At 41.9% G+C, this 23,910-nt stretch overlaps 1 protein-coding gene across 4 annotated transcripts in view; it reads left to right on the plus strand.

Annotated features, from left to right (window-relative positions):
- CALD1 (caldesmon 1) overlaps nt 1–23,910 on the plus strand; it is a 183,524-nt gene that overhangs the window by 144,892 nt on the left and 14,722 nt on the right. For all 4 annotated transcript variants that reach the window (XM_039243872.1, XM_039243888.1, XM_039243881.1 and 1 more), the window contains 5 exons: nt 777–923; nt 4,344–4,746; nt 11,936–12,078; nt 17,125–17,389; nt 19,812–19,952. In XM_039243872.1, the coding sequence (XP_039099803.1) occupies nt 777–923; nt 4,344–4,746; nt 11,936–12,078; nt 17,125–17,389; nt 19,812–19,952 (1,099 nt within the window). The remainder of the gene's footprint in view (nt 1–776; nt 924–4,343; nt 4,747–11,935; nt 12,079–17,124; nt 17,390–19,811; nt 19,953–23,910) is intronic.

Here is a 23,910-nt window from a genome sequence, read left to right on the forward strand (position 1 = left end):
AAAAGTTAAATAACATCTATGTGTGCTAAGCCCTCCGTACCTCTTCTACCCACCTCAGCTCTTAGGTTTCTATCTACGTGTCCACCTGTAAGCTACCATGTGTGCCCACCGTGGGTGGTAGAGTTCTAATGCGTGTATTAGAGCAATGAGGAGGACTCCTAGGGAACCACACTGACCTTGAAGCCATCCTGTCAGTTGTCAATAACACCTTCCTTCTCCAGTGAAAAGGAACTGAACGAAAAAAATAAAATCCAAGCAAAGAGATTACCCTATTCTCAATTTTAATTTGCACTTTGGGCTTATTAATGCCAGAATCCTAGTTTGATAAGTTGATTCTTTTCTGTTCTTTGTGACCATGTCTACACAAATAATTCATACAACATGCTGAATCGTTTCAATAAGTGTTTTGATTATTTTTGGTTCAATGCTTTGGATTTCTGCTTCTAAATCTTAACATGCTAGTAATGAGCTTAGTAAAGAAATCTAAATATGCTACCCCACAGTTCCCTGCACAGCCCGCTTTTGCGTAGATATTTTAGTTTAAGCTGTTATTGATCATTGTAAATTATCCTCTAGCTGGTAGACTCTTGCTTTTCAGATACTTAAAAGATTAAAAACCATTCCAATCAAGTGTCTAAGGAACAGAATGATCCATTTAGAGCTCTGTGGTCCGGTCCGTGGAAAGCTCAGGAAAGGACTCAGGGCCGATCCTGCAAAGAAGCATTGAGATGGTCAACAGCTGGCATGCTCAAGAGGTTGTCATTGTGATGTTGCAGGATTGCCTACCAGAGGAATGATGACGATGAGGAGGAGGCCGCCCGGGAGCGGCGCCGCCGTGCCCGGCAGGAGAGGCTGCGGCAGAAGCAAGAGGAAGAATCCCTGGGACAGGTGACCGACCAGGTGGAGGTTAATGCCCAGAACAGGTACTGTCCTCTTCGGAATGGAGAATGTCTAAGGTACTTCTTAGCCTGCCAGATGAATGGACCATGCTGAGCAAAGCATTGCCTTCTCAGCCCAGCTCCACTCTTTTCCATTCTAACTTGCTCAATCATTTTGTGGCCATTGTAGGTACCTAATCAGATGGGACAGTCAAACTAATGTAGATACTCAGACACAACTGCTCCTTTCTCTTTCCCTGTCCCATCCTCTAAGCACACTCCAATTGAAGTCTTTTATTTTATTTTATAATCTAGCAGTCTTTTTATTTACTAAATACGATGGGCTACATCTTTAAATAATGAAAATGATTTACATTTATTCTTTAGGGTATCGATAATCTGTTTTGAACTGAAGATTTATTAGCTTGCTAGTCCTCTGTGCCTACCAGTAGCAAATAGTTCTTGAATTTTTAAAGTAGGCATGAATTGCAGATGTCTTATTTTCCCTGATAAACAGCCTGAGTCAGTATTCTCTGATCACTATGATATTCAGCAAGGTGCAGAATCCTGCTTAATGTAATGTAATTATTCAAATGAGGCTTATGAATTTACTAGCATGTTTTTTTCCTGTACAGGCCTTGGTAGTGATCAGGACAGTGGAGAACCCTTACTAGGTTCAACCTCTTCAAAATGGGTCTTTACAGGTTTGCACATAGAAGGTCATCTGGTTCATTATGCCACTTGTTAGTATATTCATTTGTATGCCCCAAGGCAAAAAAAAAAAGATGAGAATATTTCAGGTTCAGGATGGAAAAAAATTAACTTTTATTCACAATTATGGACTGATTAAATATAATGAAACTACCACCTAAGATCTTGTGTGTGGTTTTGGTTTTAGTTTGTTTTATTTTGTGTGTGTTGGGAGGGTGTTGTTGATAGTTTTTTTTAAACCAATCTATCTAGAAATTCTGAAGGAAAACAGTTCTGGCCTCTTGAACCTAAATATGAGGGAGTATGTAGATTTCTGAAAGTCTTGAATTCTGTCAGTCAGGATGGATTCAATAAGGAAACCTATTGATTAGGTGGAGAAGAAGAGACCTTGTTTCTTGGTAAATAGCTCCTAATTAGGGAGGAAGTATAGCAAAGGGCTTGTGGGTATGTTTACTTCCTGGCTCTGAATACCACCTTGGCCTTTCCCTGTTAAATAGGAATGAAAATCATACCTTTCTTTTAGGAATGCTGTTAAATTTAAGTGAGATTATAATACACGTAAAACACAGAGTGCCTTGCATATAATAAGCACTTAATTTTATCTAGTATCAGGAAAATGGTATCAGAGCCTTTCAGAGGAGACCTGCATAACCATCTCTGCCATTTCTATTCTTGAACTGAAAGGAAGGGAAAGAAAACATTTTAAAATGGCATTTTGAGGCCCTTCCTGAATCTGGTTATTAGAAAGTGATCAGCAGTGGCTTAAAAGTTACTAGTTACTAGTAGTATTCTTGTTTTTAAAATCTTCCTTCTACTTGGGCTTCTCTTTTTTTTTTTTTTTTTTTTTCATTTATTAGTAGTAGTTAGTTCATGCTGTTGATTGATTCACAAATTCTTTTTCATTAAAGCACATTCAGATCTAAGAACCTATTGCTCATCTCTGACATATTAATTACCCACAAGAAGAATTAGTGTTCTCCTTGGAGCTGAACAGCCCTAAGTGGCACTTAAGTTCTACTGACAGTTGCTGTTGTGATTTCTAAATAGGCAAAGAAAGATCCAGTAGAATCTGTTGGTTTCTTAACTCGAGAGTTCTTTCATGTAGCTAACACTTGGGAATTTGCAGTACCTTTTAAAAATTATTTTAATTCAATTGATCTGAATTTCCTTACATATAGATTTTCCCCCTTAAATTCTAAACTATTTGTATTTTTAGGGAATTTAATACTTACATGTCTAATTCATGTAGGCTGTGCCCTACAGCAGCAGTTAAAGCCAAGAAAGTTTAAAATCCAGCCTTTACTCTGCTATTTCTTATTGTTAAATGTGAAATGTGTTTTTTCAAAATTAAGTGAACTTGAACTTCAGAAGGGCTCAGTTCAGTATGAACCATGAAATTTGATGGAAATTTGATGTCATTGCAAGACATACTCTTCCAACTCTGGTCACAATTTCTGGTATCACATAACTGGCTGTTTCCTGCCAATGGAGACCAAGAGCCCTGGCTTGAGCTGTAATAATGAGTGAGGTGATGGATATGGTACAATTTGGTTTTTTGAGACTTTCTTTTCTTTTTTAATAAACATCAAATTTAACTATTTTTTGTCAACTACAGAGAAGAAGGGCAAGAGACTCTTTGTTCATGGAAATCTTGACAAAGAATTTAGACGGTGTATGTATTAGGGTAATATTGGCTGCTATAACAGTGAGCCCCAAATTTTAGTAATTTAATGCAACAATACAAATGAGTCCAATGTGAGTATTTCTGAGTAGTAAATAGAACTGGTCACCTACTTGCTTTCCTTTTGTGCTTGTCTACTCCTGGGACTTTGAAGCTTTCTGATCTAGTCAGCAGACAGAGATGGAAGAGGATGTGTTTCTGCTTCTTAATTGTCTTGGTCTAGACATGTCACTTCTGCTCACACTTAATTGGAAATTATTGGTCACATGGTTCCACCTAGGTGCAAGGAAGAGTGGAGGGCAGGAAATATAATCCTTGACTGGTAGTCACCCCCCATGACAATGGGAGGAGGAGCATGAATTGTGGTGGGTGGTTAGATGTCCCTACCATGGGTCACTGGCATTAGTATAGCACCCCCATACTGTAATGTACACCTGCTTCCTTTCCAAATGCCTTGCCCCCCACATATCCAGCTTAAGAATTCTAGATGACTTGGTGACATGTGAAAATACTATGTGATACTACAAGAATTCGCTCATTTCTCAGTTTGGTCCTTGTCTTAGTTTGAGTTGCCCACGAAGCAGATTCTGGAACAAAAAGATTTAAACACAGGCAGTTCATTTGTGAAATGATCCCAGGGAACACTGGTAGCAGTGTGGGGAAAGTGAAACAGGGAAGGAAAAGCAACCAAATAAAGGTTTCATTGCCAAGCAAGTCACCGCTGCTGGCATCTGGAGCTTAACTCCCCTGGGGGACTCGGAGATCCAGTGCGACAGGGCACCTGGCAGTTATGCAACTTCGAGAGGTGAGGGGAGCCGAGGTATTTGTATGCTAAGGCTCATCCATTTTTGTTTGACAGCTGGCACGTAGACTCCAGTGGCCAGAGAAGGACTCAGGGCAAAGGCCCGCCTATGCCGTCTGCTGAAAGCCGGGCACGCACGTACTATTATAAGATCATCTGAGGGGATATCGTGGGTGCGCGCCTGGTACCACGAGCATCTCTTCCGGGGTGCCTCAGGCCACGTGAATCCAGCTGGCCAATTAATCCAAGCCATCTTGTTTCTGTCGTACAGCGTGCCCGACGAGGAGGTCAAGACAACCACCTCAAACACTCAGGTGGAGGGTGATGACGAGGCCGCATTCCTGGAGCGCCTGGCTCGGCGGGAGGAGAGACGCCAAAAACGCCTTCAGGAAGCACTGGAGCGGCAGAAGGAGTTCGACCCAACCGTCACAGACGCAGGCTTGTCGCTACCGAGCAGAAGGATGCAGAACAACACTGCCGAAAACGAAGCTGAAGAGAAGGAAGAAAAAAGCGACCGTCGCCAAGAAAGATACGAGATAGAGGAGACTGAAATAGTCACAAAGTCCTATCAGAAGAATGACTGGAGGGACACTGAGGAGAAAAAGAAGGAAGAAAAGGAGAAGGAGGAAGAGGAAGAAGAGAAGCCAAAGCAGGGGAGCACTGAAGAAAATCAGGTAGAGGGGACGGTAGAAGACAGAACAGAAACCGCGGCAGCGCCCTTGACGAGTGGGCAGATCAGTGCAGAGGAGCCTCAAACAGAGGAGGAGGGGGAGCAGGGGTCAGCTGAGGCCGCCCATCATGAAAGGAGGGAGAGGGAAGAACGGGAGAGAGCCGAGGCAGAGAGGGCCAGACTGGAAGCAGAAGAAAGAGAAAGAAAGAAGGCTGAGGAAGAACAAAGGATAGCGGAGGAGAAAGCAAGAATTGAAGCAGAAGAAAGAGCAGCTGCGCAGGAGAGAGAAAGGAGGGAGGCGGCCGAGAGGGAGAGGGCGAAGGAGGAAGAGAGAAGAGCAGCGGAGGAGAGGCAGCGGGCAAAGGCCGAGGAGGAACAGAAAGCTAAGCTAGAAGAGCAAAAACGTCAGCAGCTAGAAGAGAACAGAAGAGAAACACAAGAGAAAAAGCAGAAAGGGGAAAAGGTAGACGAGAAAATAGAAGGGAAACGGGTAAATGAAAAGAAAGGACAAGAAGATAAGCTTCAGACAGCTGTCCCAAAGAAACAGGTACAGTAAACCTTTGCACCAAACGTGTGCTGCCTGTGACTTACGAGAAATGTAATGCACGTCGGACTTGGGACCGAGGCACGTTCCTGCAGCCCCACGTGCTTGCTCGTTTGGCAAGCTGTTCATTTTTCTCGGCCGTAGCCATAGGTAAGCACGAAGCAATTGATTGACGGTTAAATGTTCAGTCAACCAAATTCACTGGAACAGCCAGAGAGAAATTAATTGCTCTGTGCTTGCTTGTTGCGAATACCAGAAAAATGAACTAACCCAAAGATGATAAGTGTGGCAGTGCTGTGTTGACTTCTAATTCTGCACCTGCATCGAAATTCATTCCTATTAACAACTTACCTCTATCCGTAGGTCTACATGAGGCAAGAGAACCATAACCCTCCCCTTTACTCAGATATTTGGCATTTAATTAAAAATCATATTTTAAAAATTGGGGTGGGAAAATGACAAAAAGAATCATGGTCAGAAATTTCATCTTAAGAAGGCAAAAGTAATCCCCTTGAAATCAGCTGGCACTAAAGGAGGGAAGGGAGCCGGTTTGGACCTTTCATTAAAAATATGTCAAAACCATGATTTGCCATCATGTAGACCTGGACTTAATGTAGACTTGCAGAAAGCCATTCATCTGGGGTGGTATCCGTTTATAACTGATGGGTAATTAAGGGAATATATTTTGCTGCTTTTACCCGCTGGGTGACACAAATAAATTCACGGAGCCCGAAAAAGGTGGAAATGGGGGCGGGGGGAATGTTTGCAAGCTGTGAAAGATGTTGTTCTGTCTGCAAGCCTGCATGAAAAGCACTGTACCTAACCACTGCCTGTATCCCCACCTATCTCCCCCTCCAACCCAAACAAACACAAAGAAAGGAAAAAGAGATGCTTGCATATTCACCTTTGCAGAGAGAACTCTCTGTCACTAAGTCTGCATTGTGCTGAAGGTGTCTTTCACTCCTGCTTGTCACACGGGGCTCATGACCACAGCTACATTTGAGGCGATCAGAAACGAGATGCACCAAACCCCACACGAGGCCTATAAACACGCACAGGGACCACCAGGTCATGCTAGATTCCAGGGAATACACTGGCAGGCACACGAGAAAAAATTCTGGTGGGAAGAAACTGCCCCACGCTGCTGTTTAGAATCACTGACACCAAGGGTTACGTGAGCACTGAGTCAGCAAAATCGCACGGCACGTGCAAGGTGACTTGAGCACCCTCTCACTCCTGCAAGCTAGAAAGGGCTTCTTTTAAACGAGTGACCTTGCCACTCTTGAACATAAAAAGGAAGAAGAAAAGGGGGCCAAAGCACAAGCTAAAAGAGAAAAGTCCCAAGAAGACAAGCCTACCTTCAAAAAAGAGGTAAATATTATTGGGAAAGGACCCAATCAGAAGGCAACAGAGAGCAGAGTTCCATGACATTTCAGGCCTCCGATCTCAGAATCATAACCTGTGATCCAGTGTTTTTCAAGCTAGGGCTTGACTTCGTGATTCATTGACTGGGAAAATTAACTTAGAGTATCTCCAAAGTAATCGTGTGTGTCAATGAGCATTTAAAATCATGAAATCAAATAGAAGATATCAGTGGGCATTCTAAGCAGTATCATATCGTGATTTAAATTGACCTTCCTGTGACTCACAGAAAGCTTGAAAAACACTGCCCTGATCAACTTTTCCCACTTTCTCCTCTTTTACGTGCTATTGTTTTCTCCTTGAACCATCCTACTTTCATTTCAATTATGGAATATTTCCAACCGGCTTTGATTAATGATTTAACTTTCCAAAGGAAAAACACCTCCCCCCCCCACATCTCAGTAACAAATTTGATGAACTGAAGATGGTATTTGGTTTTCAAAAGAAAAGTTTGGCAAACTGTCCTGCATTGCATTTCTGAGGCACACACACGAGCTGGTGCCAGGGTGTTTGACCGTCGGTAAGTAAAACGAGTCAGTGGAGCAGAGGCTGCTGCAGAGAGAATGTCATTACCCCCGACAGAATCAAAATGCCACGTCAGGAAGCCTGACCTTGTTTTAACCCTTGTGTGCATGTTAGCCTAAGTAATCCTAAAAATTGTGACAGCATCTAGTAAGTTCAAAGTACTTAAACATCATAAAATGAAATTATCAGAGGTAGGAAGATTAGAATTACTTTGCCCGTGGAACTGAGTTGTAGCTCAATGGACTCTTTCTGTACTTTTCTGCCCATTATGGCATCTATTCAGAAACAGAAAAGTCCATATTTAGAAAATTACATAACCACCAGAGAGGTGGTTATTTGCTTAAATGTTTTTTTCTTTTTCTTTTTTTTTTTATATTTATTCGTTTTTGAGAGACAGAGAGAGGGAGAGCATGACTGGGGGAAGGGCAGAGAGAGAAGGAGACATAGAATCAGAAGCAGGCTCCAGGCTCCTAGAGCTGTCAGCACAGACCCCGACACGAGGCTCGAACCCACAAACTGTGAGATCATGACCTGAGCCGAAGTCAGACGCTTATCTGGCTGAGCCACCCAGGCACCCCTTAAATGTTTTTTTCATAAGGCTCACAGAAAATGTAAGAACCCCTAGATCATGTTATATTTATTTTGGTTAAAGTGTGTGTACCTTCCTGTTTCTAATAGAACTTGTGGTGGTTTGAGGGTAAAAATTGAATGTGTGAACCCGCCCATCTAAAGGAAGGTGGAAGTATAAGTGCTAAGAAGTAGGAAGCTGAATTTCGCTCCAGTGAGGCAGCTAAAGAAGTGGTTGAATATGTTGCGAAGCTCCCTTCTCATTTTCTAGCAGAACAACACCTATAGAGTCATCTACATAAAAAGTGAAAGGTACTTGGAACTTAAAACAGAGATGCCCCACGTGGGCTCCTCCATTGAGCTGGTGTTTGGTGGGGAGTATCTTTACAGAAGGAAGAGGGCATAAAATCCTAACTCAGTGATTAAGTCTATGTGAGGGAGGAGAGGCTGAAAGAGCACTGTGCGGATTCTGTATTTAAAATTTAATTCACTTCGCTAAGATGTGATTTGTTTTTAATCACCAAAATAGTCTATGTCTGTATGTTGTGCCTGTGAGCAAGAAAGGGCTGCTGAGTGGTCACCCAAATCACCCCTCTGCCTCTTTCCATAGAAAACCCCAGTCCAACAACAGAAACAGTATAACCATCTCAGACCTGTGCCTTTCTCAGTTTGTCCAACACCCCATTCTAGAGTCCCAAAACTTTTGGCCTCTTTTTTTTACACAAGGTCAGATTAGCCACTCAACGCAGGCTCAAAAAAAAAAAAAAAAAAAAATCTGGCATTCCTGCTTTAACATTGCGTACATAAATTACTAGTTGAATCACTAGTTGCTTGGTTACTTTATGTAAACAACTCTGAATCATATTTTACATGATTTAGCCATTTCAAACATCCTCCTCCTTTGTTTTTTTTTTCCTTTTTATTCAAAAACAAAATTAAAAAAAAATGACCTTTCAAGGAGAGCTATGCAGGGTCGGTCAACCACAAGTAAACACAAACATCACGTGAGACTTCTTATAGAAAACATTTCCAGAAGTCACTCCAATACCTTAGAAAAAGTGCTTTCTACCCCTGCAGCCCTGCAGTTTTAGCTGTTTGTGGTGACGGATCACAGAACATCACCAGCCTTGAAACTTAGCTTTCTTTTTTTCCTCTCCAATTATAAAATGGCTCTTTTCGGTTCTTCAGCCCAGAGCTCTTTTCTTGTTTTGTTTTTCTTTTCCTGGCCTCTACCAGAAAACCAGTTTCCAGCAGAGTTGTTCATATGATATTGAAACTGATATTCATGTCATGCACCAAAGTTTCCCAAATATAGGAGTGCACACAAGTCCCCTGGAATCTTACAAAATGCAGAATCTGACTCAGTGGGTCTGGGATGGAGTCCGAGCTTACTGGTGAGGTCTATGCTTATTACTGACAGACCAAACCCCCAGTAGCAAAGACATCTATCTGCCAGACATCGCACCCAAAAAAGGAATTGAGGCTTCTGAGGCTAACAAAAATGTACTGGACCTGATCTGAAACACTATAACTTGGATGAATTCTTGTCACTCTTCTGAAATCAAATAATGCAAAGCAGCATTCTACAGAGGCTGAGAGCTCAGTCTTCTTGACTTGCCCGCTTGACCTTTTGAGTGTCTTTCTGGCATGAGGCCATGTCACTTGAATTCTCACCTCCACCCTTTTACAAACCTGTGTGTTATTCCTTCTGATAGCCCCCATATCCAGAATTTCATCCAAATGTCACATTTGACCAGACCCTTTCATATGCTATTATCTGAATGTGGAGCATATGAGCTCTTCAGAGTACTCAGCTCCCTATGAACCCATCCACACAGATTTTCTTCACAGTTACCTTCTGACCTAGAAAATCAAATGCTTTTCCCTCAGCATCTCATGAGTTTAGGTTGAATCTGCGATTGAATCCAATCCACTATGCTCCTTAAAATTGAAAGGCACTATGGAATTTATGTGTTTCCTTATTTATTTATTTCCCAGAAAGAGAAAATAATTTGCAATCTCAAATCATTATTTCATTGGGAATTTTTCTAAGATAGTATTCCAAAAAGAATATAAGTATACTGCCCTCTATAACCCTTGCCGATAAAGGCAGAGCTTGCACCAAAAAGGGGGTGGGGGGGAATTTTTCTTCTCTTAGACATGTATTAGTTTACATATCTATCTTTTACACATTTTTGGTCAACAAATCAGGTGATGCATTTTGGGATAATGGAAATGTCTCTTGACCCCAAAATAAGAGAAATGAGTTAAAGGGAATTTCGCCTTGCACAGTGCTCCACAAACCATGAGATTTGACTCAGAATGTGTTTCATGGGTTGCCTGAAATGGGATACCCCTTGCTCCCAAATTTGTATCCCTAGATACTTCTTAACCAGAATATAAACTCCAGTCCCTGGTGTCTGGGGCAATCTCTGGCATTGGTAGCTCAAGTTGAGAATAGACATTGCCTATTCCTGCCGGTTGATGAACACTGAGTTTTATTGGGCGAGAACAGCCACCAAGGAGATGCAATCAAGTAGGACAGGCCAGAGCTTCCCTCTCTTCTCTGTAGCCTCTCACAACAAATCAGGAGTCAAGAGAGAAATGACACAGTGAAGGATCAGGAAGGAATCCTCTGGCCCAACCTCTTTTATGTATGTGGAGCCAACATCCCAGAGAAATTAGGTGACTTGATTTTAGCTAGTCTGTTGATAGCACTGGAACAAAACTCATTTCCTGACTTCCAGACAAAGCTCTCAGAGTGGCAGAACAACAGTCTCCTTTTGCAGCATGTCCAAGGGATAGCCTAGGTGTATACCCCTTGGAGAAAGATCTAAGTCTTAACTAGTTAAGACAACATGGTAGTGAATAGTCCGTCTGTGGTAGTTTAATCATATACCACCCAAAGAAAGCAGTCAGGCAAAGGACTACTCAAGGCTCATCAGTAACAGGAAAAAGAAAAAAAGACAGACAGACAGAAAGAAAGAAAGGAAGGAAGGAAGGAAGAAAGAAGTGCCATGCTTAGTAAAACATGTACTTTAGGAGTAAGTGTTCAGAGAATATCTGAGGAATAGCTGGAAAGGGGTGAGTGATCGGGTAAGGGGAAGCCATTCTGATTCTGGACGGCATCTGAAGGCCTAACTTTGCCTACCCTTCCTTTGTTGCTTGCTTCAGAATGTTAGTGTTTTGTCATTGTTTCTCTTGAAAAGAGCAATAATGAACGCCCCACCCCCATTTTCACCCTCATCCTTTAAGAATGGGTGAACAATACAAGTAATCTAAACTCCCAGCAAGCTATGTAAATTCTTTTACTTTGAAATAATGTGTCTCATTTACCATGAGGAACTTGTAACACAAAACTCACAAAAAATTAAAGCGAACACCTGCTGTCCATGTATCACCTTCCTCTGTCTCCTCAGCAATCACAAAACCACTTCTGGAAACTAAACTATTACCTGCAATGGAAGTCAAGGTAAAAACCCTGGAGTTTTTCCTATTCCATTTGAACTGTAGTGATTTCGATGACTACAGACATGGTCCCACAGGCCTCTGAGCCGTCCCACTAAAGCTAAGGTTATTTTGTCTTCTGTCCTGAGGACCCTAGTTACTCATTATAAGGGTGAGCTTCCTCAGACATCTGCCAAAATTGGCTTGGCAGATCTGGCCGACTTGTTAGGTTTTTTCCTCCTCAACATATTTGTGTCCTTTTCAAAGACACTTTTCATCCAAGAAAAAAACAGTCCAGCCAACCTAGACATTCTCCCATCAATGCCACACTAATGATCACCCTTTTCAATGGGAACTGCAAACAACTACTTTGGCACAGCATTCCCGGAACATAATTGTTTCCAAACAGCAACACCTCTACTGCTCTTGAAAATCAAACCCCAGTGAAATCAGGGATGATCTTGACTTCCTAAAATTGTGGTCAAGGTCTTTGCAGAGGCTGGAGGACCATAGCTCACACTCTAAGAATTTCCTCTGACCCTAGCTGTACCACATCATTATCCAGTGGTTTGTTTTACTTCTGAGTTTTCTGGCTTCCTAATAATTCTGGGTCTTATTTCATGATACCCACCAAAACCTAATAGGGTTTTTATCATTATGTTTCTTCCTGATATGTACTGTTGGTTAGATCAAAGATGAGAAGATGAAAAAGGACAAAGAGCCCAAAGAAGTGAAGAGCTTCTTGGAGGGAAAGAAGGGATTTACAGAAGTGAAGTCACAGAATGGAGAATTCATGACCCACAAACTGAAACACGCTGAGAATGCTTTCAGGTAAGAAACAGAGACTACTTAACAATGGCTGTGTTCACATGTGAAGAAAAAATAAAAGTCTCCCTATCCTGTGCCTCCAGACAGAAACGTGCTAAACAGGCAACATATTTCTGTTGTGAAGTCATTGGCCATTGTCTTAGAGATACTCAGTCAGCAGGTCAGGCTATCAGTCACTAACAGAAGACCAGTAGTCATTGCTCAGACAAGGTTTAATCTGCTTTTCTCATTATTTAGCAAGACAGATCATGCTTAGGATCCATGTTTCTGTTCCCTGACTTAATACGTTATATAAGCCCAGTTTATTAGAAAACATTATGACTGGGGTTAATGTCATTGATTCTCTATTATGGCCCAGTCAGTTTCATAAAAGACCCTTGTCAGTACCATTTTCAAGAATGCTTTTTTAAAAAAGATTATAAATAAACGTTGCTTAAAACTAAGATCGTCCTTTGGCCAAATACTTGGGAAATGTTATGTTAAACTAAATTAATCATATCTCTTTAGTGCAGGACTTTGAGAGTGATTGATGTTAATTTGCATTGGGAATCTCAGAGAGGGAGGAATAGGGCACAGGACTCATGCTCCATTTAAGACCCTTTAGAAAACCGTCTTGCATAACTTCACCTTCCCCTTCTCGCCCCACCCTCCACCCACATCACCTTTAAAACCTGGAGAATTGATTTTAGGTCAGATAGACTGGTCCGTGCAGGTAAATCCTTACTTCTAGATACATCGAATACTGAGAGCTCCTTACCAGTTTTGCAGATGGACTCATGTTATAGAAACCTACTACAGACACCTGGCTACATGATTCTCCATGCCCCAGTCCTACACTCACACCCCTTCCAACCACTGGTGCCAAATTCCTACCTCTGTTATGTCACTGGCTGCTGTACCTAACGTTCTAGAAGAGTCTTGCATCCCTGAAACGTGGATTCCCCTGAGGTGGCTCTTAAGCAGCAGTCTTACGTGTAGACCCTGTTTTTCTGAACACTTCAAATAAGAAAGTCCTCAAGCAGGTATTGTGTAGAAGCTGGACATACTCCTTACGCCAAGGCCTCTGTAGCATTCAGAAGTGAGCAGGTCGAGTAGGGCTTTACCCTTATGAGCAGGCTAAAATGGGGGATTTAGCCTGCTCCCGAATAATTTTTGTATATACAAATTTGAGCAGAAAGGTAGTTGCCTTTATCCAAGGGAGAGCCTGCAGAAGAATGTGTGCATAAACAGTCTCAATAAAGTGTGAAGGACTGGGATGTGTAAGACCTATAGGTGTTACTTGGTATTGGCAAGAAAGTGGACTTTCAGTAGAAAAATTAAGAGTCCATTTAGAACTCATAGAAAATCTAGAAATCAAGTTGATTCAGGCTAGTAAGTTGAGGCCAAAGCTTGCTGAAGCGCCAGTGGTTTAATATTTCAAAGCCCTATAGAAGAGTGTCAGGTTCATGAAAAGTATCCAAGAATATTGCCTAACAGTATTACTGTCTTATTATTTGATAGTTTAAAATCTGCTCTGTGGGTATGAGTATATTTTTTTAAACAAAAATAATGTTTTTTTAAAAAATCTGTAAGTAGATAGAAGTTTGGTTAACAATTAGCAAACTTGCCAACCAGCTTTAGTCAAAGCTCAAATTAATAATTAACACACCCATTGTGTGGCAATCCAGAGAGCTGGGAATTCAAAGAGAAAAAGGATGGCAATAGGTGTAGCACTGAGAATTCTTAAATGGGACTCTGTCTTAATTGTTCCATCTTTGGGCAGAAAGCAATGACAGAAACATGCTGCCGCCATAGCATTCTTGTTTAGCTGCCAATATGGGTTCGTTTTAGTTTCAGTTCAAAGTTGATGCCAATGGAAGCAAAGACGTCTGGTTTTGCTGTATCTACTTATAATGTGAGGAGCTATCCAAGGAAAGAAGTAGGAGCCTCTAGTTAGATTAGCCAAGTGTCCACTAGCCTAACTGAAAACAAGCTGTGTTCATGGGGAAAGGTTTGATGTACATCTAGATTTACACCTAAAGGAACCATGGAGGAGGCCCCTAGGTGGCTCAGTCAGTTAAACATTGGACTTCAGCTCACGTCATGATCTCGCAGTTTGTGAGTTTGAGCCCCGTGTCAGGCTCTGTGCCGACGGTTCAGAGCCTGGAGCCTACTTTGGATTCTGTGTCTCCCTGTCTCTGCCCTCCTCGGCTCATGCTGTCTCTCTCAAAAATAAATAAGCATTAACAAATTTTTTTTTAAATAAAGGAACCAAGGAGAGAGAAGAGAACTTCTGGAAGAAATTTCCATGTTAGTGACACCCTAGTGCTGAGGGCATGCTGGTACATCTAAGTAGAGCTGACGTGAACAAAACTCTTGCTCCTGTTTTGAACATAGCTATGCTTGATTTAATTACTGCCCCCTTTGATGTCCTATTTTCTTGACTAGATTGTTTTCTCTAAAACATGACATTAAAAAAATATATATCAACTCAATGAGCAAGGTATAGAAATAGGAGATTATACTAAGGGTTTATAGAAAGTTCAAAACGAGCATTTGTTTTGTTTTCCCTCTATTTTTAACATGGTAATTAAAGTTTTTCTAATTATAGGAAAAAAGATACTTATTGTCTTTCAGAAACATTCAGAAAATAGAAGTACAAAAATAAGTACCAACCAACTACCAGTAACATTTTTTCCAGATATTTTCTGTGTATATATTCAAAATAGACATATATAGTGTATATATATATGAGTCTAATTATAAATATGTTTTTCCATTGATTCCTGCACTGTACATGACAGTTTATCATCGCTACCTTTCTGTACCAATGAATATGAACTTACAATTAATAACGCTAGAGTATCCCACCAGATGGATGTGCCATGATTTATTGAAACAGTCCCTAATGATGGATATTTTGATTGTCCAGAATGAATACTGAGCGACACCTAGTGGAATCCAGAGAAGTTTCTATAGGCTTGTGTTCTGCAGATCCCAGCTCATGTGCACTAACATGATGAACGCAGAGCAAACTCATTTCTGAAGATGGAAAGACCTGGAATTAACTGAGAGGGGAGATTTCTAAGTCACAGACCTAGGAACCTATAAGACTCTGAAAAGAACAACATCAAGTTTTAAGGGACCCTCTAACCTTTGTTTGAGTTCAAAATAAAAGAGTACATCTTTAACTCTCAAGAACCTAGAACAGCAGGTTAAAAACTTTTTAACCTAAACTCTTAGTAAGAAATAAATTTTACATCATGACCCAATAAAAGCTATGTGTATACTTAAAACCAAAACAAGCATGTCAAGAAATGGTGATTTCCCTTGCTCTATGCAATGCACTTTGATGTTTTTAGTTTTGTTCTTTATTATTTTTAATCCTGATTCTCTTCTACAACATTGATTTTCCATCCTTCAGCTTGAGAGGTTAGAAAGGACATAGCATGCTCAGAACTACCTCAGTGTTTTAAAAGCAGAAGTTGTACACATAAGATCAGTGTTGGTAATTATGTCATCTTGAACTTATTTTCTGTTTTATTCTTCTTCTTACACCATAGCTAGAAACACCGAGCCCTTCTCTATGTGGAATAAATTATATCAGACAGGGGTAATTCACCCATTCCTTAGACAAAGTGTTAGGGATGGGCTCCCTGTGTTCAGAGCTCGTTAAGCATGACCTCACTGCCTGTTAATAAGTACTTAAGTGGCTGGCAAGCTACGTACTTTGTCTCTTAGTTAAGGACTCTCTGTAACTAGGCACACTTTTGGGCACAGCACTAAATTCTCCTAAATAAAGTGCCCAGAGGATCCAGCTTACCTGAATTTTGCTGTCACTAAAACACGGCTCTCTGCTGCGGTTCTTCTGTCATGACCGACATGTTTTGAGACAATTATCAATGTCATAACTCTATTAGATAGCAAATTTATTAAAGGATCTCAGAGTCAGTTGGGGCTAATGATCTCTCTCCTTTTTTACATATGATTTATGGAAAAACACTAAGAATAGCAGTTCTGAAGTGCATTTTATTGCTTTTAATGTTTAGTTTTGAGAAAGTGTGTGAGTGAGAGAGGTGCAGAGACAGGTGAGAGATAATCCCAACCAGGTTCCTCCCTGACAGCAGAGAGCCCAAATGCAGGGCTTGAACTCAAGAACCATGAGATCATGACCTGAGCAGAAATCAAGAATCAATAGCTTAACTGACTGAGCCACCCAGGCGCTCCACCATCTTTACCATTTTTAAGAGTACAACTCAGTAGTGTTAAGTACATTCACAATATTGTGAAACATCTCCAGAACTTTCTCATCTTGCAGACCTGAAACTCTACACCCATTAAATAACTCCCCACTTCCCTTCCCCACAGCCACTGGTAAGCACCATTCTACTTTCTCTTTCCTTGAACTGACTACTTTAGATAACTCACATAAGTAGAATTATGTAGTATTTGTCTTTTGGGGACTGGTTTATTTCACGTAGCATAATACCCTTAAGGTTCATCCATGTTATAGCATAGGACAGTATTTCCTTACTTTTAAGGCTGAATAATATTACACTGTATGTATGCACTACTTTCTGGTTTTATTTATTTGTTGATGGACATGTGGGTTGCTCCTACCTCTTGGCTGTTGTGATGAATACTGCTATGAACAAGGGTATGCGAGATCTTTTTAAGATATTTTGGGTATATACCCAGAAATGGGATTGTTGGAGCATATGATAGTTTTACTGTTCCGTTTTTAAGGGACCTTCCTACTGTTTCCCATAGCGGTTGGGCTGTTTTATCCACTTTCCATTTGCCATTTTCCCACCAACAGTGTCTGTTTGCTCCATTGTATAACTAGGACACAGGGGTAAGTGGTAGAGAGGGATCAGATTCAGATCTTGAGATTGCAGGCAGACCCCAACCTACCCCTTGGGCGGGTGTGAACATCCACTGTCTAACCACAGGCCGTGGAGATTTCTCCTGGTCTGGGATGCAAAGCCTGCAGACCGACATCCCTCCCTCCCTCCCTCTGGGGAGGCCTTCGGACTGACACTTGTCAAACTCCTTTGCATTTCCGGACAGCCGCCCCGGAGCAGGAGCGAGGGCTAGCGAGGCCAAGGAGGCCGAAGGCGCTTCGCAGGTGGAAGCCGGCAAGCGCCTGGAGGAGCTTCGCCGCCGCCGCGGGGAAACTGAGAGCGAGGAGTTCGAGAAGCTCAAACAGAAGCAGCAGGAGGCGGCCCTGGAGCTGGAGGAGCTGAAGAAAAAGCGGGAGGAGCGAAGGAAGGTCCTGGAAGAGGAAGAGCAGAGGCGGAAGCAGGAGGAAGCAGAGAGAAAAGTCAGAGAGGAGGTAAGGCGGGGCAGCTTACTCAAGCCCCGGGGATAATGTTTTTGCTGGTGGAATGCTGCTGCACGGACTCTTACAAACACATTTTAAGAATAACAAACTCACTGTGCATTAGGCACAGTTCTAAACCCTTTACACATAGTAATTTCCATCCAATTATAAGAACTTTATGATGTGACTAGTCTTCTTACCCCACCCCAGTTTTCAGATGAGGAAATCGAGGCACAGAGTGATTTTTATCATTTTCCCATGGTCCCATTTACCTTAACCCTCTACTGTCTCTCAATAAAGAATGGCAGGCAGAGAAGGATGAAAGGTCTGCAGATTCGTTATAAGACCCAAGAGTCATGGGCTAGTTGCTTTCTGATATTGGAAGGGTTTCTATAGAGAAGATTTTTTTAAGTGGCTTTCCTTTTTTTAATGGAAGAGTAAGGAGACGAAGTAGTCAGAAGCAAGGACAGCATCTGCTTTGTTCGTTACTGTAAACCCAGGACGCAACACAGTGCCAGGCATGTAGTAGGAGCCGGGTAATTATGAACAGATGAATGTGTTATGTCTTTTAAGGCAGAACTGAAAACAACAGATAAAGTTACAAGAAGGCAAATTTTGAAAACTGAAAAAGAGCTTAACTAACTACAAGTTTACAAGGTGCATTCTTTCCTTTCATCCTGAGGCACATCCTTATTCTCATTTTATGGGCAAAGAAAAGGGAATCAAATTATTTGAGTGACTTATGTGAGTTACTTGACTACCAAGTGGTAGAATCAGTATTGAGACCTTGATTCTCCAAATGAGCTTGCCCTCTAATCTTAGGAAATATTGACCTTCTGTCAGTCAGACTATGCACACAGACAGCAGATGGCTTTCTGACATCTAACCTGTGTGGAAAGTTTGGATACATTATTCCAAGATATCTTCCAGATCCAGCTCTCAATGAGCCACTTGCCTTTGGTTGAGAAGTAATTGGGATGATAGTGCTTTAGAATCAAACATACCTGGGCTTGTATTTTTTGCCACTTTCAGCCTGGGACCTTGGCAGAGTTCCGGGACTGGGCTAAAACTTCTTTTCCTCACCTGAGAAATAATGTCTAGTTATAGGATTGATGCCATGATCAGATCAAATAGATCATTGTATTTGTGGTGCCTGCTAGTTATGATTATTGTTAACATTGTTATTATTGTCATTTCGGGGAGCAGAGTATCAATAAAGGCAGAAGAGAAATACTAACTCTTAGAAGTGGATTGGACCGAGGAGATAATTTGGTCTAACCTCCTACCAAATAGTCTCTTAGTCAGTGGAGCCACAGCCACAGATTGTGTGGCCTACAAACGACAGAGATTTATTTCTCACAGTTCTGGAGGTTGGAGAGTTCAAGATCCGCGGTCTTCCCGCTGTGTCCTCGCTTGGCACAAGGGGAAAGAGAACTGTCTGGGGCCTCTTTTAGATGGGCACCAGTGCCATTTATGAAGACTTCACTCTCAGCATCCAATCACCTCCTGAAGCCCCACCTCCTAAAACCATCACTCTGGGGGTTAGGACGTTAATGTATGAATGGCGGTGCAGGAGTGGGGGGACCTCAGACTTTTAGCCCATAACACAGAGAATCCTTCTGCCACATCCTCTGGCAGCTGAACATCCTGTCTCTGCTTGAGAACCTACAGTTCGAAAACTACAAAAAACTACACAAATCTCTCAGTCAGCCATTCACAGAGGATGTGCAGCTGGATCAGAGCTCTCTGAATGTTTTGCCTGAGAGAGGAGACAGAGGAGGGTATTGTAGACCAGTAATGAAGGCACAGAGAGGCTAGTATGACACATACTGTGAGCATCTGTGACTGCTTTGGTGCAGCATCTACATATTTCAGGTTTGTCAAACCATCTAAAATAATCTACTCTGTGGAGGTGGGCACAACCATAAAATTACCTCTTGTACAGTTTGGTGACCATAATACCATAGATTTAACATAAACTTTGCACGCTGGTTATTTCATCTGCCTTTACAACTCTCCTCAGAAGGAGGCAGAAGGGACGTTTATATTCATTTTACATCTACAGAAATGAATGGTCAGTGGTAAATGCCCTGATAAGGACCAGCTTCACAGTGATCCTAGGAATTTTACACGGGCTTTCTCATTTAGCCCTCGTTAAAGCTGTCATTATCCCCATCTTACAGATGAAAAACCGAGGCATAGAACAGATGAGTGACGTGGCTGAGGTCACACAGTTGGGAAGTGGCCACACCAGAGTATCTGGCAGATGGACTCACGGGCTCAGGCTTCACCTCTGGTGACCGCCCTGGAGGAGGGGTGGCGTGCAATCCAGAACCTGCTCTTTCTCCTGTGGGGCCAGTGCTCCTTCTCCCGCAGCGTTCTTTCCTTCTGGCTGGAAGCTGGTATCAGGCTTCTTGTTACTCTTCTGTCTCAGGAAGAGAAGAGGAGGCTAAGGGAAGAGATCGAAAAGCGGAGGGCAGAAGCTGCTGAGAAACGTCAGAAGCTGCCCGAAGACAGCTTATCAGATGACAAGAAGCCATTCAAGTGCTTCACCCCTAAAGGTTCATCTCTCAAGGTACTTTTTCCTCCCAGAAAGACTTCTCATCACACCTCTGTCGTAATGTGATGGAAACCTGATCGTAGCCCCTTATTTGGCTCTTCGTCATGCAGAGCCTCTACTTCACTGACCTTTCTGCTCCTTCTTTCAGCCCTTTCACAGCTTACCATTGTCAGGAACATGAGGGAAGGAGAGAAGTAAAGTGGAGAAACCGGTGTCTGTTGTTTATTAGATGCTTTGGTGTGTGTTTAAGTGACATTCAGCAATTATCTCTCGATTTCACTGACCCATGCCCTCCAGAGGCCTCACTGCTTTGAGCAATCGAAAATGGAAACACTTAAAGTTCACAAAGTGGGCAACCATATTATAAAGGCTGCTTTTCATGGTTAATTTGTCATTATTAAAAGTAGGCCAGCTGGAAATGGTACTGGTCAAATGTGAAAGCCGTTATCACAGGAGATGAAGTGCCTTGGACAGGGTCCTTTGCCAGGATGAGTCTGGTCGCATCGCTGCCTTCAAGGAGCACAGCTCCCACTTGACGGAAGACAGAAGTACTGTCAGGAGAAAAAAGAATGAGCAGGAGGGAGCGCAGTCAAGGACGTGATAGAAAGGTTGACTTGCAGAGCAAAGAGAACAGAAGCAAGAAAGTGCCACCTATTACTTATATTCTATCTGCCATTATTTTCCTTTTTTTTTTTTTTTTTTTTGGTTTTGAGAGTTAACATTTATTGAGCACCTGGCATAGTGAACATAGTCAATAAATATTTGTTGAATGAATAAATGCATCTTCAGAGATTGGAACATTTAACACTTTCACTTCACCTTCAGTTCCCATCAATGTAGGAAGACTACCAAACATTGATGATGGGCAAAACCAGTGCAGACTCATAGCCAGGCTCCAGCTGGTTAAGTATGTGCGTGTGTGTGTCAATTACTGTGTGTGTGAGGTCATCTCATGTGGCCACTAAAGTGCCCAAAAGCCAGTTACTTACATTTTATAGTGATCACCTGTTTCACAGGAAAGTTAGCATGTTTGATCCCTAAGGAACTTCACCCAGTCTTTTTTTTTTTTTTTATGTTTTATTTATTATTGAGACAGAGAGAAACAGAGCATGAGCGGGGGAGGGTCAGAGAGAGAAGGAGACACAGAATCGGAAGCAGGCTTCAGGCTCTGAGCTGTCAGCACAGAGCCCGATGCGGGGCTCAATCTCACGAATTGTGAGATCGTGACCTGAGCCGAAGCTGGCCACTTAACCGACTGAGCCCCAGACTTCACCCAGTCTTTATGATCATCTGGGCCCCAGTCATACTCTCATACCTCCCTATCAAACTCCTTATACTCAAACCCTCTGTTTCAAGATCTGCTTCAGGGGGAATCTGAACTAAGCCACTGGGGGATTTTGTTGTTTAATACTTGCTATTTATAACGTACACAATGTGTACTAGGTGCTCTGAGGGAAAGAAGTACAAAGCAAGGTCGCTGCCCTTATGGCATTAACACAGTCAACTGCTCTGGGGCATCTAAGAATTACCAGGTAACCAAGCGCAGGCTGCCAGCACAGTGAGATCTTAGCACCGAACGAAATGAGTAGAGGGAAGCTTTGTAGAATATAGATGAGTTTATGCACACTGAATTTTGGATTTCAGGGGTGCCTGGGTGGCTCAATCGGTTAAGTATCTGACTCTTGATTTCGGCTCAGGTCATGATCTCACCGTTTGTGAGTTTGGGCTCTGCGCTGACAGCGGGCTCCATGCTGCTGTCATATGGCCTACATAAGATCTATGGGCACATGGGTCATAGTTTGCAGATCCCCAGTATAGGAGAAAGAACAGAAAGGCAAAACAAAATGCACACACACACACACACACACCCACTTGGTTCAGGCTATCTCCGTGCAGTGACCAGAGTTTGTTCTGTTCCATGTCTGTGTCATTGTGTTTCTGCCTCATCAATAAGCAAAGATCTTTCTACCTTCCTTGAAATCTCACCCAAGCTAAACTTTTCCTGAACAGTCTTGGTAACATGAAGAGAGTAGAGGGACATGTATACTTCTAATTTCTATTCTTCTCAAGAGAAACTACAGCCCATCCTCCTTTTCTTCTTCAAATGTCTCCTCTGAACTAAATTCTTCAACTTACTTAACCTCTCTGGTCTTTTCCTCAACCAGACTCCTGGCTTCCCATTTCATATTGTTCCCAGGAAGCCATTCATCTGCTCCCTCCTCTGGAGAAGCATGTGTGAGCAATCAAAGTATTTATGTTAAAAAGAAACAAAACATTTTTAATTTCTATATAACAGAGACAGGCTTTCAGGAACAGACAATCTATTGCTTTTCTCCATAATATGTGCCTTGAAGATTGCTGTGGCTCTTTTTGGAGTTCAAGTTCATATTCTATGATTGAATTCCTACCATTGTTGCCACTCTTGGCCCTGCGACTTTTATAAGTGGTCATAAGTTAACATTGTAGCATGCCAGTGCAAGGGAAACATTTGCTATTTGACCTCAAAATATTATCAACTCATGTATTTTGTTAAGTTCTCATGATTCCTTCTATTCCCTTGTCAGGGAAACTCTGAACCTGGTTTCTCACAGTTAAATTTTGTTAGCAGTGAATGATTTTTCTTACGTAATCCATGCACAGAACAGATTTTAAGTAAATTAAATTTAAAAGTGGGTTTTTATTGTTGTTGTTTCCATATTTTGGCCACGGAAGGGGTGTAGAGGAAGGAGAGAGCCAATTTTCGAAAATAAGTAGCATGCTTTTCTCCCCGAGTTTCATCAGGACAACACTGCCACCTATCGGTCTTCAGAAGAACCAACTCCTGTCATTGAACTACAGAAATGTGTGAAATCCAGTACACATTGTTACATTATCTAGATTGACTAAGTTAAGGAATTTTCCAATAGGAGTGCATCCATAAGTGGATGGTTAGCCCTGACAAAATGTGATAATGAAGTCAAGCTGTATTAAATAGTGTAGATACAAAAGGAGATGTTGGCATCTGAGAATCTCTGTAATTTGAATTAATGGGATAGCCGAGGTTAGCAAGCTCATCCCCGAGTTGCAAGGACGCTAGAAGTGCTACAAACAAGCCTCACCTCTGCTGCCCCCTGCTCATGCCTCCGGCCTTCACTGTGTGTTTCATTCCTGCATCCCCGCCCCCTGCCTTGTGAGTGTCACCCAAATCTTTGTGCATTGGTTTGCTCCCCGACAAATGTCCTGTCCCCTGTACCTCGTGTACCCTCACTTCCATAAATTCATTGATAAAACTGTGTAAACTATAAACTAGAAATCTCACCTCCAAATCAAAACTACTTCTCCACTAACCCCAGAGACTCACTTCTCCCATGGCCCCAACATTTTCTTCTTATCTTTAGTATGATACATATCATTGAATGTTAAGTATTTTGTTTGTATGTTCTATTAGCCTTCCCTACTGACTGTGTTCTCCTTAAAGAATGGGGCACTGTCTCATATACTGTTGAGTGTTTAATTTTATAGAATGGGTACTCAATATATAACTTATTGGTTAGTTGTTTAACTGACAGGCTGGTTGGGTTAAAATATGGATGGATGGATGGATGGATGGATGGATGGATGGATGGATAGATGATGGATAGATGGAGGGAGAATGGATGAATGATAGATGGATGGGTGGGTGGATGGATGGATGGATGGATGGATATTAAAAGTGCCAGTGCATTGCATGGTTTCAATATATTTCACCTATTCAACTGGGAACTTTTTATCTAGGGGTGCACTTCTAAGTTTATATTAAAATCAGGAAAATAAGATTTGAGACACTTTGCATCCTACAAATTCAGGGCTACTAATGGCACTTTTTTTGCATCAAGTTTTATTTTTAATGAGTTTGCTTTCATCCTTAAGAGAAATCATTGGAAAGAATGAGATACCCCCACTAACCATATAAAAATGTTATTCAATTGATAATAGGAGTGAAGCATGTTTTCCA

The sequence above is a fragment of the Hyaena hyaena genome, unplaced genomic scaffold, assembly GCF_003009895.1.
Source record: "Hyaena hyaena isolate Hyena2069 unplaced genomic scaffold, ASM300989v1 scaffold_8, whole genome shotgun sequence".
Lineage (NCBI taxonomy): Eukaryota > Metazoa > Chordata > Mammalia > Carnivora > Hyaenidae > Hyaena > Hyaena hyaena.